Source organism: Podarcis bocagei (assembly GCF_964188305.1).
Source record: "Podarcis bocagei genome assembly, chromosome: 18".
NCBI lineage: Eukaryota > Metazoa > Chordata > Lepidosauria > Squamata > Lacertidae > Podarcis > Podarcis bocagei.
Genome location: NC_138144.1, coordinates 636,632 through 652,939, shown reverse-complemented (window position 1 = coordinate 652,939; position 16,308 = coordinate 636,632). Strand labels below are relative to the sequence as shown.

At 45.0% G+C, this 16,308-nt stretch overlaps 2 protein-coding genes across 10 annotated transcripts in view; both read right to left on the bottom strand.

The window, feature by feature from the left end:
- PIK3R2 (phosphoinositide-3-kinase regulatory subunit 2) overlaps positions 1–8,315 on the bottom strand; it is a 19,937-nt gene extending 11,622 nt beyond the window's left edge. Inside the window, exons 1-7 of one of the 2 annotated variants that reach the window (XM_081177544.1) lie at positions 8,224–8,315; positions 4,569–5,192; positions 3,443–3,535; positions 2,745–2,801; positions 2,514–2,648; positions 1,198–1,402; positions 204–289 (exon numbers count right to left, since the gene is read on the bottom strand). In XM_081177544.1, coding sequence (XP_081033670.1) covers positions 204–289; positions 1,198–1,402; positions 2,514–2,648; positions 2,745–2,801; positions 3,443–3,535; positions 4,569–4,887 — 895 coding nt within the window. In that variant the 5' untranslated portion in view covers positions 4,888–5,192; positions 8,224–8,315. Of the gene's footprint in view, positions 1–203; positions 290–1,197; positions 1,403–2,513; positions 2,649–2,744; positions 2,802–3,442; positions 3,536–4,568; positions 5,193–5,922; positions 6,036–8,223 lie in introns of those variants that run through there. The other variant, XM_081177545.1, reaches the window with a different exon arrangement.
- A 5,326-nt stretch (positions 8,316–13,641) lies between these two features.
- Positions 13,642–16,308, bottom strand: part of MAST3 (microtubule associated serine/threonine kinase 3) — a 51,726-nt gene continuing 49,059 nt past the window's right edge. For all 8 annotated transcript variants that reach the window (XM_081177591.1, XM_081177593.1, XM_081177595.1 and 5 more), the window contains 2 exons: positions 15,922–16,103; positions 13,642–14,592 (listed from right to left, as the gene is read on the bottom strand). In XM_081177591.1, the coding sequence (XP_081033717.1) occupies positions 13,760–14,592; positions 15,922–16,103 (1,015 nt within the window). In that variant the 3' untranslated portion in view covers positions 13,642–13,759. The remainder of the gene's footprint in view (positions 14,593–15,921; positions 16,104–16,308) is intronic.

Here is a 16,308-nt window from a genome sequence, read left to right as displayed (position 1 = left end):
GAAAATAATATTTCCATGGAATAAACTGGCCGTCGCTTGGACTGGGCGAGACGACCGCTGGGGGATCCCCATCTGGCAGGTCGCCGCCCCCTATTCTGGTCCTGTCCCTGCAGCCCCCCCTTTCTATGCCCAGACCCCAAGATCAGAACCCGTGTTGTCCCCCCCGCCGCCACTCGCACCCAGAACCAGGTCCCGATTCTTACCCGGCGGGGGCAAATCGGCCTCGGGGTCTTTCGCCTCCAGCAGCAGCTCCAGGAAAAGGGCAGAGAAATCCGGGGTCCCCTCGGCGCTGGGGGGCAGAGAAGACCCCAGGGTTACCCCCTTAATAATCCACACACAGGCCGTGATTAACTGAATATTATTATTATTATTATTATTATTATTATTATTATTATTATTTAGTGGGACTACGGGCACCAGCTGTGGCTCGACTCTGGTTCCATTTGCAAAATCCCTGGACGACTTGATTATCATTATTTGCTAAAAAATCACTAATTTTTGATAAAACTGTAATTTATGATTCCAAAAACGAAACCTTCCTCTAGTTGCAAATATTAAGAGGATGCCAGCAAGGCTGAACATTTCCGTAAATAAAAAGAAGATTTTAATCAAGGCTTACTGACTAGTGATTTAGATCGTGATTTAGATCAATTCAATTTAAATCATAGCCACCCTCTTACTACTTCTACTAGTTATTATTATTACTATTATTATTGTTATTTTAAATCAAGTCTTACTGACTAGTGATTTAAATCGTGATCAATTTGACTTAAATCAAATCCACCCTGTTCCTACTACTAGCTATTATTATTATTATTAATAATAATCAAGTCTCACTGACTAATGATTTAAATTGTGATTTAAATCAATTTGATTTGATTTAAATTAATGTGATTTAAATTTCAATCAATTCGATTTCAGTCAAACCCACCCTGTTACTACTACTAGCTATTATTATTATTAATCAAGTCTTACTGACTAGTGATTTAAATTGTGATTTAAATCAATTTGATTTAATTTGATTTAAATTTAAGTCAAACCCACCCCGTTACTACTACTACTGATAATAATAATAATAATAATAATAATATTAATAATAATAATAATAAGCGCCCTCTACCCGGAGGTCTCAGGGCGGAATAAAACAGAACAGAGCGGATGTCCAGAGAAGGGTCCCGGGTTCGGGTTCTGACCCACCTGGCGGCCGGCGCCCCCCGCAGGACCAGGCCCCCGAACTGCTCCCCCAGGGCCCGGGGCCCCAGCCCGTTGCTCTCGGCCTGCTCAGCCACCTTGGCCCAGTGGCGCAGGAGGAACTGCAGCGTCAGGAGGTGCGCCAGGGGCATGGCCGGCGGAGACAGGAGAGACAGGAGATGCTGCCGGCCCGAGTCCGGAGGGGGCGCGTCTGCAATAAAGGAAAGGAGGGGGTGAATTTCCAAAAAAAGAGAGAGAGAAGAGACAAATTTGGGGGGCTCAAAGGACCCCCCCAAAGTCCTGGGTCCAGGAGAACCGAGGCACTCTGCACGCGCTCAGGGGTACCTTGGTGAGCAAACTTGCCGTATTTTTCCGTGTGCGAGGTTTTTTTTCCCCAAAAAAATTTCCCCAAACAAACATAAATCATAGCCTTGTTAAAAATTACAGTTATTAACTTTGTTAAGCGATTTCCTCGCTTCCCCTTGGTTGAATTTCGTTGCATGTCCTTTGAACGGTTTTCCAAATCCCAATTCTTATGAAATTTAACTTAAACATTAACATCCTTAAATCGTCACCTTATAGAATTAAACATATGAATTCATCACTTAACATAAATAAAATCCTAAGCCCAATTAAGTATCTGCAAGATGTTTCCAGTTAGTTTAACTTAACAAATTTAACTAAATAATCATTAAATTTATTCCATTCTTCCCGTGTGCGAGGTTTTCCCCCTAAAAAATAATGTCCAAAATTGCACCAAAATTTCTGAACAAATGGACTTCCAGAACGGATGAAGTTTGGCACTTTTGATCTTTATTTTGCGTTTTTGAGGCTTTTTCGGTTAACTTCGGCTAACCCAGTTCAGCTACTGATTGATTGATTGATTGATTGACTGCGGAAATGGATAAAAGCCCCCCATCCAAACAATGACCGTCATCAGTGCAGGTGAAGAAAAAATAGTAATTCTAATTTTGATCATCTACAATACTTCCTTATTTATTTTATAGTACAGTACACTGATTATTGCTTTCGTTTTATGGATCGATGGACTCGTTAGAGAGTAAAATTCACATTAAATTGCTGTTTTAGGGGTTGCTGTTAAAAGCCTGGAACGGATTAATCCGTTTTGCATGAATTTCTATGGGAAAGCATGCCTTGGTTTTGGAACGCTTTGGTTTTGGAACGGAATTTCCGGAGCGCATTTTCCCGTCTTTAAGATGCCCCCTATTTTGGGGGAGCGGATTAAGTTTGGGAACCAGTGTACCCCTGTATATATACACACACAGCCCCCAAATGTTTGTGGAAATGAGAATATGCCTCACCCTGGAGGATGCGCAGGATTTCGCACCCGAGTCCGGGCGGGACCACCGGGGTGGGCAGGTCTTGCAGGTACCCCTTGAGAGCCTCTCCCAGAGACGGGAGATCGAAGGCGTCCAAGTCGCCGGACGAAGCCCAGTCTGGGGGGAGAAAATAACAACAACAACAACAATGATAACGATAATAATAATAATAATAATAATGCAATGATTGCACGCCATCAGCCTGCCACTCACCAGCTCCCAGCCTCAGCTGTGAGCAGGACGTCCGATAGAGAGATGCGCTGTCCAGCCCTGTGGGGAAAACACACAGCCGGTCGGCTTGGGGATCTCAAGGGGCGCAGGACCCCCACCCCACCCCACTCTCCGCGGGGGAAAGAAGTACATTAAAAACCTTTCCTGTAAAATGCTCCACCGGGGTTCCTGCCAACCCCTTGCTCAACTAATAATAATAATAATAATTTATTTATAACCCTCCCATCAGGCTGTAATAATAATAATAATAATAATAATAATAATAATAATAATAATAATAATAATAATAATAATAATTTATTTATAACCCTCCCATCAGGCTGTAATAATAATAATAATAATAATAATAATAATAATAATAATAATAATAATTTATTTATAACCCTCCCATCTGGTTGTAATAATAATAATAATAATAATAATAATAATAATAATAATAGATTTATAACCCTCCCATCAGGCTGTAATTATCACCATCATCATCATTTATGGGTGTCCTGTCTCTTTCCCAGACCGCGAGTCGAGGTGCACCTTTGAACCCCCCCCCTATTATTAAAAAAGGGCTCAAAACGTAAGGAAAGGGAATGCCAGACCCTCCCCAAATTCACTAGAAGCCTTTTCATGAGGACTAGCAACCCCCCAAAAACCACACACCCTCCTCCCCCCCCCGTTCTGCTCACCTTTCTTCTCAATGGCGTCCACCAGCCTGCACAGCAGGGGGGGCGCCACCTCGGGGGGAGCAAACTGCTCAGAGAGTTCGGGGAGAGCCAGTCCTGGGGGAGGAGAAATCGGGGGGGGGAGCAGACAGTCAATTTGGGGGGGGCGAGAGAGAGAGACCCCTTGAAATGGAGGGGGTCCCCCAGCGGTCATCCAGTCCAACCCGCCCCCCCCCCCGGCAATGCGGGAAATCTCAACGAAAAAGGTTGGGTTTTATTTAAACCAAATCAATTTAAATCACCAGGGTGGGTTTTATTTCGATTAAATCCATTTAAATCACCATTTAAATCACCAGGGTGGATTCTATTTAAATCAAATCCATTTAGATCACCATTTAAATCGCTAGTCTGTAAGACTTGGTTTAAATCAATTTTTTTACAGAAAGGCTCAGCAGGAATACTGACATCCAAATGAAGGTTTCCTTTTTTGGAATAATGGATTTTCACAGTAGTTTTCACAGTCGTGAAATTATTGATTTAGTTCTACTCTTAGAAATACATAAGATAATGATGACATTATCGTGAGGTTTATTAAGTTAACTTTATATTTGGGCAACTTTTCTGCTATAGGAGAAAACCAATCATTTCCTTAATAACAATTTAAACAATTTGTTTCACTAAAGCAGTAACGTTATAACATATGTATCCCTTTTTCTTAAGCGATGTGGTTAAACGATTAAAATGCAGTAACTTAGACTCAGTTTTAGCACATGTGAAAAACTTTAAACAAATCTTTACTTCCTGATTGTAGCCTTTGGACTACAAGGTAACTCAAACAGAAAAGCTTTAGAAAGGCTTTTCCTCCAAATGAATTTTATTTTAAAAATCCGATTTAAATGTTTAAAAATCCGATTTACATTTTTAAAAATCCGATTTAAATTTTTAAAAATCTAATTTAATTTTTTTAAAAAATCCAATTTAATTGTTTTTTAAAAATCCAATTTAATTGTTTTTAAAAAGCCAATTTAATTGCTTTTAAAAATCCAATTTAATTGTTTTTAAATCCGATTTTTTTATTAAAAAAAATGAAAAACATAAGACTAGATTTTTATCTGCCCTGCTCGCCGCGCTCGTCATCCCCGCAGCTCACCTGCTTCCTCTTTGGACGCTGGTGCGGCCGGCAGGGGCCTGATCCCCCGGGGCCGGTGGGGCGGCAGGGGGATCTTGACCGGCCCCACGTACTCCACGTAGGTCCCGGGGAAGTCGCCCTTCTGCTTGGTCCGCTCGTTGACCCCCAGGATCCAGCCGATCTGGTGGGGGGTCTGCTCCTCGCCTTCCTTGAACCCCAGCGCCTGCAGCGCCCCCTTGCTGACCACCAGGGTGTCTCCGGGCAGCAGGTCAATGTCGGCCTCCCGCTCCTTGCGGTACGGGTACAAGGCCCGGTACTGGAAGCCGTCGGCGCTGCCCATGTTTCCCGGGAGGAGCGAGCGGAGGAAAGCGCTCCGCCGAGGGATGAGGAAAGGCGCCCCTCGCCGCTACGCTCCCGGGGGGCTCCGCATGGGTCGGGTCTGGGGGGTCCGGGGGTCGGAGAGAGGAGGCGCCGGGCGGCCAGCCCCTTAAGTGCAGCCGCGCTCCCGCAACTTGAACCCGCGACTCAGCCACACGATGGAGCAGAGGGAGGGAGCGACCAGCATAATCCGGGGAGGCGGGGGGAGCGGCGGCCCAGCGGGGTTTTTCCGGGGGGCGGGTGTTTCCGATGCGCTGGATGGGGACCCTGGAAAAGCAGAGGGGGGGGAGGAGAGAGAATTATTCTAATAATAATAATAATAATAATAATAATAATAATAATAATAATAATATATTCTTCATTCCTCACCCATCCGGGGGGGAAGGATGAATTATTTCATTAATAATAATAATAATAATAATAATATGTTCTTTATTCCTCACCCATCCGGGTGGGCAGGAGAGAATGATTCAATTAATAATAATAATAATAATATATTCTTTTTTCTTGCCCATCTGGCTGGGTTTGCCCCGCAAAGCAGCAGCAGTCAATGCCAAGGCCGGGAGATAATAATAATAATAATAATAATAATAATAATAATGGTGAGTGGGTAAAATCCATTGGGTCATAATATAGATACAGAAGCATGGGAGCAATTATGGAATAGGGAAATCGAATTTACAAAGAAAAGTCCGGCCAAAAGCTAGGAATCCAGGTAGACTGTCCCTGCAGCTGGAGGTTCCATCATTATTACTATTATTATTATTATTATTATTATTTGAATTTATATACTGCCCTATACCTGGGGAGTCTCAGAACAGAACCAGGATATAAAACCACCAAAATTGGCTCTCTGGCTCCTCCCTCCCTCCCTAAACCCTGGCCCCGATCCAGGAGCAGCGGCACCCACGGGTGGGCGCGATTCCCACCTCCTCTCCCAGGCTGCCCCCCACCCTGCTTTTCCAACAACCCGCCCCCCCCCCCAAATTCTGCTTACTTAAAAAATAAAATTGGGATTCACGGCTCTCTCCCGCCCCATATCCTTCCTTGTCTTCAGTTGGGGGGGTGGGCAGGATCCTGGCTCTTTCCCCAGAGTAAGGCAGATGGAGGCAAGGGTCAGGTTTGGGGGTCTGGGAAAAGGGGGGGTCCGGGAAAAGGGGGGGCGACAGAGAGTCAGAGAGGAAAGGGATTTTTTTCTCCAGAGTCGGGAGGAAAAGATGGGGAGAAATTCCTTCCGGGTGCGAGATTACGGAGAGGAGGAGCGAGAGGAAAGAGGGAGGGAAGAGAGGAAATAAATGTAAGGCTGGGAGGGGGTTCCAGGGGTCATCCAGTCTGACCCCGCTGCAAAGCCCGTCACTGAGGACTAGCGCCTTGAAAGCGTTCTAGCAAAGCGGGATTTTCGAATTAATTTTCGTTTCGTTTCGTTTTAAATTCGTTTAGGGAAGCTTTGAATATTTGACGGAATTATTGTATTTTATAATATTTTGCCAGAAGCTGCCGAGAGTGGCTGCGGAAACCCAGCCGGATGGAGGGGATATCAATATATTAATAATAATAATAATAATAATAATAATAATAACAACTAGTTCGTCTTCGTTTCTTAATTTAACCCTTTCACGTCGTTTTGTACGATTGCATTTTATGCAACGCTGCTATTTTTCCACGATTATATGACGCGTCAACTGTCTAATTAATGACTTGCTGGTGGTTTAATTTTAGCTACTGGATTCTAATAAGCGGTCGCATATTGCTTTCTTGGGTGTAAGTGGTTTATTTTAAAATCGCCGCGACTTTTTACATATATATATAGGAGCCGATTGTTATTTCTGATGTTTGATGTTTCGTTGTTAATTTTGTGCGGGTTGGAAGCTGCCCAGAGTGGCTGGGGCAAACTAATAATAATAATAATAATAATAATAATAATAATAATAATAATTTAGCCCTCCAGATGTGAGAGGGGAAGGGCAGCAACTAGATCAGGGCCCGAGTTCAGGTTCCTGGCTTGGCCCCCAAGCAGAATAGCTTTCTAAGGTAGACTGGCTCTGTCCATGGAGGCTCCATACGGGAACCATAATAAATCTATTAATTTATTATAGATTTATATATAATATTTATAAGAGCCCAGCGGCTGTTGGATCGGGCCCACGGTCAACAAAACCCAAAGGAAGGAAGCGAAAAGGGTCTCTTGTCTCTTGCTGGGGACTCACAAGGAAAGCTTTAATTTTATTTATAAACGTAAAAATACAAAAATACACACACACAGATAAATATACGTATACACACAAACTGTATATATCCTCATGTATGTAATTTTGGCAACTTAAAAAATAAAGCACGATTATTATTATTATTATTATTATTATTATTATTATTATTATTTTAAAAAAGAAATTAAAACAAGAGCAATTCACCATATATGTAATTTTGGCAACTTAAAAAATAAAGCTCAATGATTATTAAAAAAGAAATTAAAACAAGAGAAATTTCCTCCTCCTCTGTTTCCCCCGGGGAGGAAAAACGTGAGAATGCAAAGGGAAATTTTGATGAAGCGGGGTTTGGAGGAAGTTCATGGGGGGGAATCCAGTGGATCACAAGGCCCCCCAAAAAAGAAGGAAAAGGGGTGCAAGTGACAGACACCCCCCTTTGGAAAACATTGGTTGCAATAAGCTAATTTTTTTTAGGCTGGGGGGAGAGAAAAGCACTAAAGAGGGACCCCCCCTCAAAAAAAAAAAAAGAGAAATATCCACATGGGATGAGATTTGCAAGAAATTATATATATATATGCGGCAACATTCCTGGCTGCTAAGATCCCCCCCCAAAAAATAGGCCTTCGTTTTTAACACACACAACCCCCCTCAAATGCAAATAGCAGGGAGTTCTGCACTTCCAAATTCTAAATATGCACCAGCATTTTACTAAGCCCCCCCCAAAAAAATAAATGAGTGGCAGCTGCTCACGTCCCGCCCCCCCAAACCCCTTTAAATGCTTCATTTTTAAACTACCCCCCCCCCTGCAAAAGCAGCAAGAGACTTGTGCAAAATGCAAGGGGCGGTTTGCAGCGATTGCAATTGAAATATTTTTTTTAAAGTCTCCCCCACCCCTAATTATTTTGCATGTTGCAAATCCCACCCCCACCCCCCAAAAAATAAAATTAAAAATAAAATTGCAAGGCTATCCTGGGCTGGGAGGGGGTGTGCAATGGGGCTGAGCTGTGGGGAGGGGTGCAATGCAATGCAATATGTCCCCCCCACCCCCTAAAAAATAAAGCACCCACTGGGGGGGCCCGGCCTGCACCCACCTCTCGCCCGCGGAGCGATCCGTTCCTGCCCAGCGCCGCTGCAGCCAGCGGAAAGCCCCGGGAGAGGAGGAAATGGCCGAGCGGCGGCGGAAAAGCCCGAGCGGCGCCGAGCGGAGCCGAAGGGGCTCGGAGGCCAAAGAGGGCGGCTGGTTTTGTGGGCGAGGCGGCACGGCAGGGTTCTTTTCGGCCTGGGCTAGACTAAGACTAAGACTAAGACTAAGACTAAGACTAAGACTAAGACTAAGACTAAGACTAAGACTAAGACTAAGACTAAGGCTAAGGCTAAGGCTAAGGCTAAGGCTAAGGCTAAGGCTAAGGCTAATAATAAGAATATAATTTTTTACTTATACCCCGCTCTTTAAAAACCGGGCTCAGGGTGGCTAACAGCAAATATAAAACATTGGTTATTATTTCTACTATTATTATTTTTTAATAATACGAATAATACGAATTTTAAAAACGAATTTATTGCTTTTTTCTGTGCCTTTTGCCCAATTAGTGTCTTTATTTCCCCCGATTTGGTCAATAAAATGGTGATCTTCTCGAGTCAAAAGTGTTCTTTTTTGGGGGGGGGAGGACTGATAATAGTTATTATTGATTAGGATTCATTTTATTTATACCCTTTATAATTATTATGACTGCAATGCAGGAAACATTTGTTTATTTCCTTGGTTCTTTCTTTTATATCCTACTTTTCCTCCAAGATCAAGGCAGCGCAAACACATTGGGGGAACTCAGTTCTTTGGAGAGAGGGGCAGCCTTTGCAATGTGGGCCAAATTAATCTGAAAAAAGCAATAAAAATATGCAAATTTAGGAAGCAAATGACAATGGACATTTAATAAGCAGCACTTAAACCAATAAGCAAAAGCCAATATTTCTATGGGAGGTGGAGAGAGTGTTGACATACAACCGGTTCACCGATGGAGCCCTTCACATCCCATCGGCGTTGAAAGTGTTCAAGGCCAAGGTGATCCCGACAATTGCTTATGCCATCTCAACTTGGGGGACTTTTGTCAACCTATCTCACCTAGAGGTTATTCAAAATCAGTTTTTAAGAGGGATATTGAAACTGCCCAACTGTGTAAGTAATACAGTGTTACGCATGGAACTTAATATTGTATCCCTGGAAAACGCCCTGTGGAAGCACATACTCTGTCACTGGTTATCTCTATGGCACAATCTCCCAAACTTGTATTTGATACAATGTATGTGGAGAGATGATTTCCAGAGCCCATGGGTAAAAAATTTACAACTGAAAATTACGACAATGGGAATCTCCCCATCCAAATTACTAGAGCAGGACATAGTTCCAGCTAAAAGAACAGTAACCTGTAAACTAGAGGAGATGGACTTGCAGCAGAAAATGGTCTTGGGCAATGGTACCTGCTCACCTCAAAACCTTGGTTTATCACCCCTCTTAAGGCTCCCAAACTATTTGAATTCCTTAACTTCTTCGACTCATAGATATGCCTTTATAAAGGCAAGATTCAACACCTTCCCATCGAATGTGCAGAGAAATAGATTTTCCAATGGACAGATATCGCTCTTATGCAATTGTAATTGTGGGGCACCGGAATCGTTGCATCACATAATCTTTGATTGTGCTTCTCACTCATCGGCCAGGAGCAAGTTTCTTGATCCATATCTAAAGGGAATCGCCGATGATTCGAATGAAGCCAAACTGAGATATCTACTAAATGATGATGACCCCCTAAGATCACCCACGGTTGCCAGATTCTTGATCAGCGTCCTATCCCTAAAGAAGAGAAATGGACTCCTGTGCGGCTCGGATGACCCTTTTAAACCATGATATATGTTTTAGGATGTAACTAGGTGATATCACCACTGATGTCTTTTATTAATTTATGAGCAGAGGGCGATGTTTATGTTGCAAATTTATCGTAATGTATGTTGTTGGTCTTTTGCTTATTTTGCCTTGGTTCTTGTCTGTTTTTGTAAGTTTTTAGCTGTTTTAAATTTGGAGGTTTAAGTATATATATGTTGGTGGGAAACTGTCGTGTGACGGGCCAATGGCCGTAATAAATATCAATCAATCAACCGGAATTCGCGTTGCTTTGCTTTAGCTCTTTTCCTCTACGGGCTTCTCTCTGTACGAAGAAGCCCGAACGCCGGGCGGAAGTGACGCGCGCAGGGGTTCCGGAAAGAGCCGAGAGCCCTCTAGGTTCCCTCGGACGACGGAAAGAGCCGAGCGGTGCCGACGAGCTACGGAACTTGCCGAGGCCTCAAAGCGAGTCCGCCCGGAAAAGGCCGAGCGCTTGCCGTGACGTCATGGAATGCTCAGCCTCCAGGAAAAGTTTTGGGGTTTATTTGAAGCCATTTGCTGATAGATGTGAAACAATGAAACATCTTTGCGTCCTTATTTAATTTTTATCTAAAGTTTTTATATAAATTTTTATAATTTTTATATAAAGTGACTATGATTGATACTTTGTATGTATAAAATAATGAATATATATGTGAATGAAATATGTATGTTTTATATGACAATGTTTCTATACAATTTGTTTTGCTATATATATATAATAAATAAATCAAAAGGAATTCCTCTCTATAAGAAATAATAGGTGTAAAAATAAATTTATTCCTCTAAGCAGATATGGATTAACAAATAAACAGGGGCGTGTATGTATTTGGAACTCGATCAATTATTATTATTATTAATATTCTGTACTTCCTATATAACGTCCTGAAATCACCGATGTGTCTATTTAATTTTTATCTAATATAAAATTATATATAAAGTGACTATGATTGATACTTTGTATGTATAAAATAATGAATATACTGTATACGTGAATGAAATGTTATGCATGTGTTTTAGATGTACAATGTTGCTATACAATTTGTTTTGCTTTACAGTATATAGATGTATAATCAATCAATCAAAAGGAATTCCTCTCTATAAGAAATAATAGGTGTAAAAATAAATTAATTCCTATAAGCAGATATGGATTAACAAATAAACAGGGGCGTGTATGTATTTGGAACTCGATCAATTATTATTATTAATTATATATTTATATATATGTGTGTGTGTGTGTGTGTGTGAGAGAGAGAGAGAGAGAGAGAGAAAATTTTCATCTATGATCTTTTCCTTTTACTTCTTTCTTTTTTCTGATATCTTTCATTTCATTCCTTTATTGTGAACAGCATTTTATAGAGGTATAAATAACTGTAAATATGAAAAGAGACAAAATATTCTCTATTCCCCCCCCCCTTGGTTATATGTATTTTCTCTTTCTTTTATATTTTCTTTTGTTGTAAATATGTATGTTTTCTAATTCGTACTTAATAAAAAAAATTATTATTATTAATAATAATAATAATATTCTGTACTTCCTATTTTGAAATCACCGATATTTTGGGGGGGTTTTGTTGTTAATTCTGTTGCTTTGAACGCCTATTTTATATTTGCCATTTTCTGCAAGGTTGCCTTGTAGGCTTGCAAACCAACTTTGGGAATATAAGCCCCTTAAAATATAAAGGGGCATAGAAATAAAATGAAAATTAGGCGAATTGCCTCTTAATTGCATTTTTCCCAAACTCAGAAGCCCCTTCTCCCAGTGGTCCGAAATATCATTTTGCATCATTTCTCCAAAATGTTCTCCTTAGCGACTCGGGTGCGAATCACTCCCTCCCCTTCCTCCCACCACGCAAAAAATGATTTTTTTGGGGGGGGGTGTTTTCTCAACCCAGACCCCCATTTCACATCCTTCCCCCCAATCCATCTCGGAATAAAAAAAGACACCCATTTCTTCTGGTTCCATTCATAACTTACTTTATTTTCCTTCCCCAAAACGGGCTTCCAGAGACCGTTTTCCGTACAGCAAACCGAGGAGGGGGTTCCCCAACTCAACCCCCCAAATTTCCAAATCCGAAAAACCGTGCGCAAGAGCTGAGCAGCCCCCAAACGTTCTGCTGCCACCATAAAAAAATTGCGAAGTTCCTCAAGGGTTAAATTCAGGGGAGCCCATTTCGCAGATGGGAAAGTTGAGGACGCCATAAGTAACCAGGGCAAAGTTTAATGGGGAAGCAGTTTGGGGAACCCGGATATATATCTATACCTTGTGGGGAAGGAGTCTGGGGTTCTCGGAAAAGGGGGGGCAGCACCCCTCAAACGCAGCGTTGCCCCAGATCGGGCAAGCGAGCCAAGCTGCATGTGCGAATCCGTGCAAAATCCAGGGTTTTCTCGCTTCCAGGGCCCCAATTAAATTGCTTTTTTGCAGGAAGCAAATAAGGCCGACGAGGACTAGAAACTTGACATTTTGGGATTAAAAATGGCAGAGAAGGTCCCCCAAAAGACCCCTGCCTGCCAGGGTAGAGCTCAATGGGTTGCCTCTCCTCCAGGAGGTCTAGAAACGTTATTAGTAACAGAGGGGCTGCGGCGCAGGGGGGAAATGTCAGTTCTTCCTGCAGAAGGTCCCGGGTTCAATTCTTACCGCTGGCATCTCCAGCTGGGAGATTGGTTGAGCGAAATCCTGCAGAGATGCTGCCGGCCAGGGTTGGGGATATTAGGGTAGAGCCAGATGCCAGCATGGCTTAACAGTCAGGAAAATTGGGGTCCAACACCAGGGAATGACCCTGTTTGGGGCTGCTGCCCCTCGCGACGGGCACAGCGGACCCCCTCTTCCTTGGGCAACGCTCCCGGGGTCCCCCTTCCGACCACAGAGTGAACCCCAATTGCTGGGAACTGACCCACACATCTCCTCCCCATAGGCTCCCCACCTGATTCGGGGCGTTCCTTGCGGACTCCTCCCTTTCTCCCCCCAAGTCCGCCACCCGCTCCCATGCCGGGGGGCTGAAAAACGCGGCTCTAGGTGTGGGGACCGGGTGCGAATCCTAGACCCCGGCGGGACTCCCAGGGTCCCAATGCGGGAATCGCAACAGCATTCTGGTGCCAGGGGACACACGAGGGTGGGGGTCCCCTGGCATCGGGGCGGGGCCTGGGGCCCGGACCGGAGGGGGACGCGGGCGTCTTGGGGACCTGACTACTGCGTTGGCACGGGTTGGGCTGGATGACCTCCCGGTGTCCCAAAGCTGGGATTCTGTAACTGAAAGGCTGGCAATCTCAAGGACAGAGCCGCAGATGTTTAAAAATGCTTCTTTTTAAATAGAAGAATGTGCCCATTTTTGTGCCCCTTCTTCATTCGGGGCTGTGCCCCCCAGATGTTTCGGGCGCCAACCCCCCTCTGGCCCCAGATGTTAGGCCTAGCCTCTAGCAAGAGGCGTTTCCCCAATCCCAAAGAGAATTATCCCCCCCAAATATCGCCACCCAAAACCCCATTAAAATAGGCATGCCCTGTTATCTAGATGCCCACAACTGGCTCGCCGCTGCCCCCATGCCCAACTGCCCCCAAAACACCCTGGGGGAGATTCCAGAGTTTGAGGTCCCCCCCTTCGCAGTCTGGTTTGAGAGACCCCCCCAAGCAGGATTCCTGGGTGCCATCGTGTGGGTCAAACAGCGGGCACCCTTTAGGGCAGGGAAAGGGGACCTCCTTCTCTGCCCCCGGAAGTTCACTGGTCTTCCTCGACGCCCCTCTGCCCGGGCGCAGAGTCCTCTTCCTGGTCCACAGCGGGCAGCCAGTCTCCGGAGGGCCTCTCGGGGGTGCCCAGTGCGCCCCACAAGCGCCTCCTTGGGGGGCTGGGCGCCCCGCCGCTTGTCCTGCGCCCGGGGGGCGAGACGCTGGCGAACTCCACCGCCGTGGTGCCGTCTTCCTGCTCGATGTAGACGCGGGCTTCCAGCCGGGCCGGGTAGGACCCCTGGCACTCCCACTCGGGGTCCCCCTGCACCGCGATGTGGGGCACCGGCGGGCGCCAGGGGGCACCCTCCGCGTCGGGCTCGTCGAAGCTGACCTCCTGCACCGCCTCCTGCTTCTTGAACGAGTCCCGGCGTTCGGAGAGGTTCAGGTGGCGCATAACCACCACTTCGGAGTCGGCGCCAGGGCGGGCAAGGGAGCGCCGGGCGCCGGTATCTCCAGCGCCCGGCTCGCCCGTCGCCGCCTTCTGCCTGCCCGGCGTCTTCTTCTCGGGGATTTTCTCGGCCGACTGGACCCTCTGGAGCAGGGGCGAGCGGGCGCCGTCGGGGGCACGGGTGCCAGCGGGCGGCGAGAGCGCCTTGCCCGCCTTGGAGGGTGGCAGCGGCGAGGGGGACCTCTGTGGAGAGGGCGGGGCGGCGCAGGCCAGGGGCGAGGGGGGGATGCTGCTGGTGGACTTGCGGCGCCCGACTTTGTAGCGCCCGGAGGTGCCCAGTTTGGGTGCCAGGCCGTGGAGGGAGCTGGGGCGGATGTGGCCGGCCGGGGAGGGTGGCGTGCTGGGCGAGGGGGAGGTGGTCTGCGGGGAGGCGGGATCTGGCGAGGGGGGCACAAAAAGAGAGAGAGAGAGAAAGAAAGGGTGAGCAGGATTGAATCCATGGGGTTATAATATAATATAATATAATATAATATAATATAATAAGGGTCATAATATAGATAGGAATAGGGATATGAAATTTACAGAGGAAATTCTGGCCGGAAGCTAGGAATCCAGGTAGACTGCCTGTGCAGCTGGAGGTTCCATTATTATTATTATTATTATTATTATTATTATTATTATTATTATTATTATTATTAGAATTTGTACAATGTTCAAAACCTCTATATCTATCTATCTATCTATCTATCTATCTATCTATCTATCTATCTATCATCTATCTATCTATCTATCTATCTACCTATCTACCTATCTATCTATCTATCTCTGTATCTATCTATCGTCTATCTATCTTTCTTTCTATCTATCTTTCTATCTCTCTATCTATCTATCGTCTCTCTATCTATCTATCTATCTATCTATCTATCTATCTATCGTCTATCTGTCTGTCTATCTATCTATCTATCTATCTATCGTCTATCTATCTTTCTTTCTTTCTATCTATCTATCTTTCTATCTATCTATCTATCTATCGTCTATATCTATCTATATCTATCTATATCTATCTATCTATCTATCTATCTATCTATCTATCTATCTATCATCTATATATCTATCTATCGTCTCTCTCTCTCTCTCTCTCTCTATCTATCTATCTATCTATCTAATCAAAATAAAAGCCACATACGAAAATGATATATGAATGATATAAGCAAGTAAACCCCTCAATAATACGTTGGGCCATAGATATGGGTCATAATATAGACACGGAATCATGGGAATGATTGTGGAAGAGGGATCTGAAATTTACAGAGAAAATTCCAGCCGGAAGCTAGGAATCCAGGTGGACTGCCTGTGCAGCTGAAGGTTCCATCATCATCATCATCATCATCATCATCATCATTATTATTATTATTATTATTATTATTATTATACTGCCCTATGCCCAGAGGCCTCAGGGCGGTACGCAGAACAGATCAACGTTAAAAACCACCATATATCTATCTGTCTATCTGTTTATCTATCTATAGATATAAAACCAAAATAAAAACCACATATGAAAATGATATATGAATGGTATGAGCACGTAAAATAGAAAAGAGCTCAAATTTAGTGCTTCCGACTGGCCCCCGACAGCTTTCGGGAATCCTCTTTCTGCATCTACCCTGTGGCGGTGAGTTCCACAGGCTAACCAGCTGCCGGATTCCCTCCTCAGTCTGCCCTGAACCTCCCAGCCGGGATATAGAGCGCAGCTGTGGCCCCCTCACCTGGCGGGGGGTCCGGGGCGGGGCTGCGGCAGGGGGTGGGGGGTCCCGGCGAGAGGCTGTGGGTGGGCGAGGCGGGCAGGCTGTCTCCGGAGGAGAGGGAGTGGTGGAGCCCCGAGGAGAAGCTGCGGCTGGGGTGCAGGGCGGAGCTCTGCTTGGAGATCTTCTTGAAGAGCGATTTCCGCCTGCGGGGAAAAAGAGAGAGGGGCGAGAGGCAGGACATTATTCAGGAAATAATCGGAATAATAAGTAGCCGTCGCTCGAACTCGCTCCCAGGTAGACTGGGCCTGTCCGTGGAGGCTCAGTCTAGGACTTCTAAGAAACTAAGAAGGGACTGGACCCACAGCAGGCTATGGGGTGCCCCATAGGCAAGGAAAAAAACCCCAAACA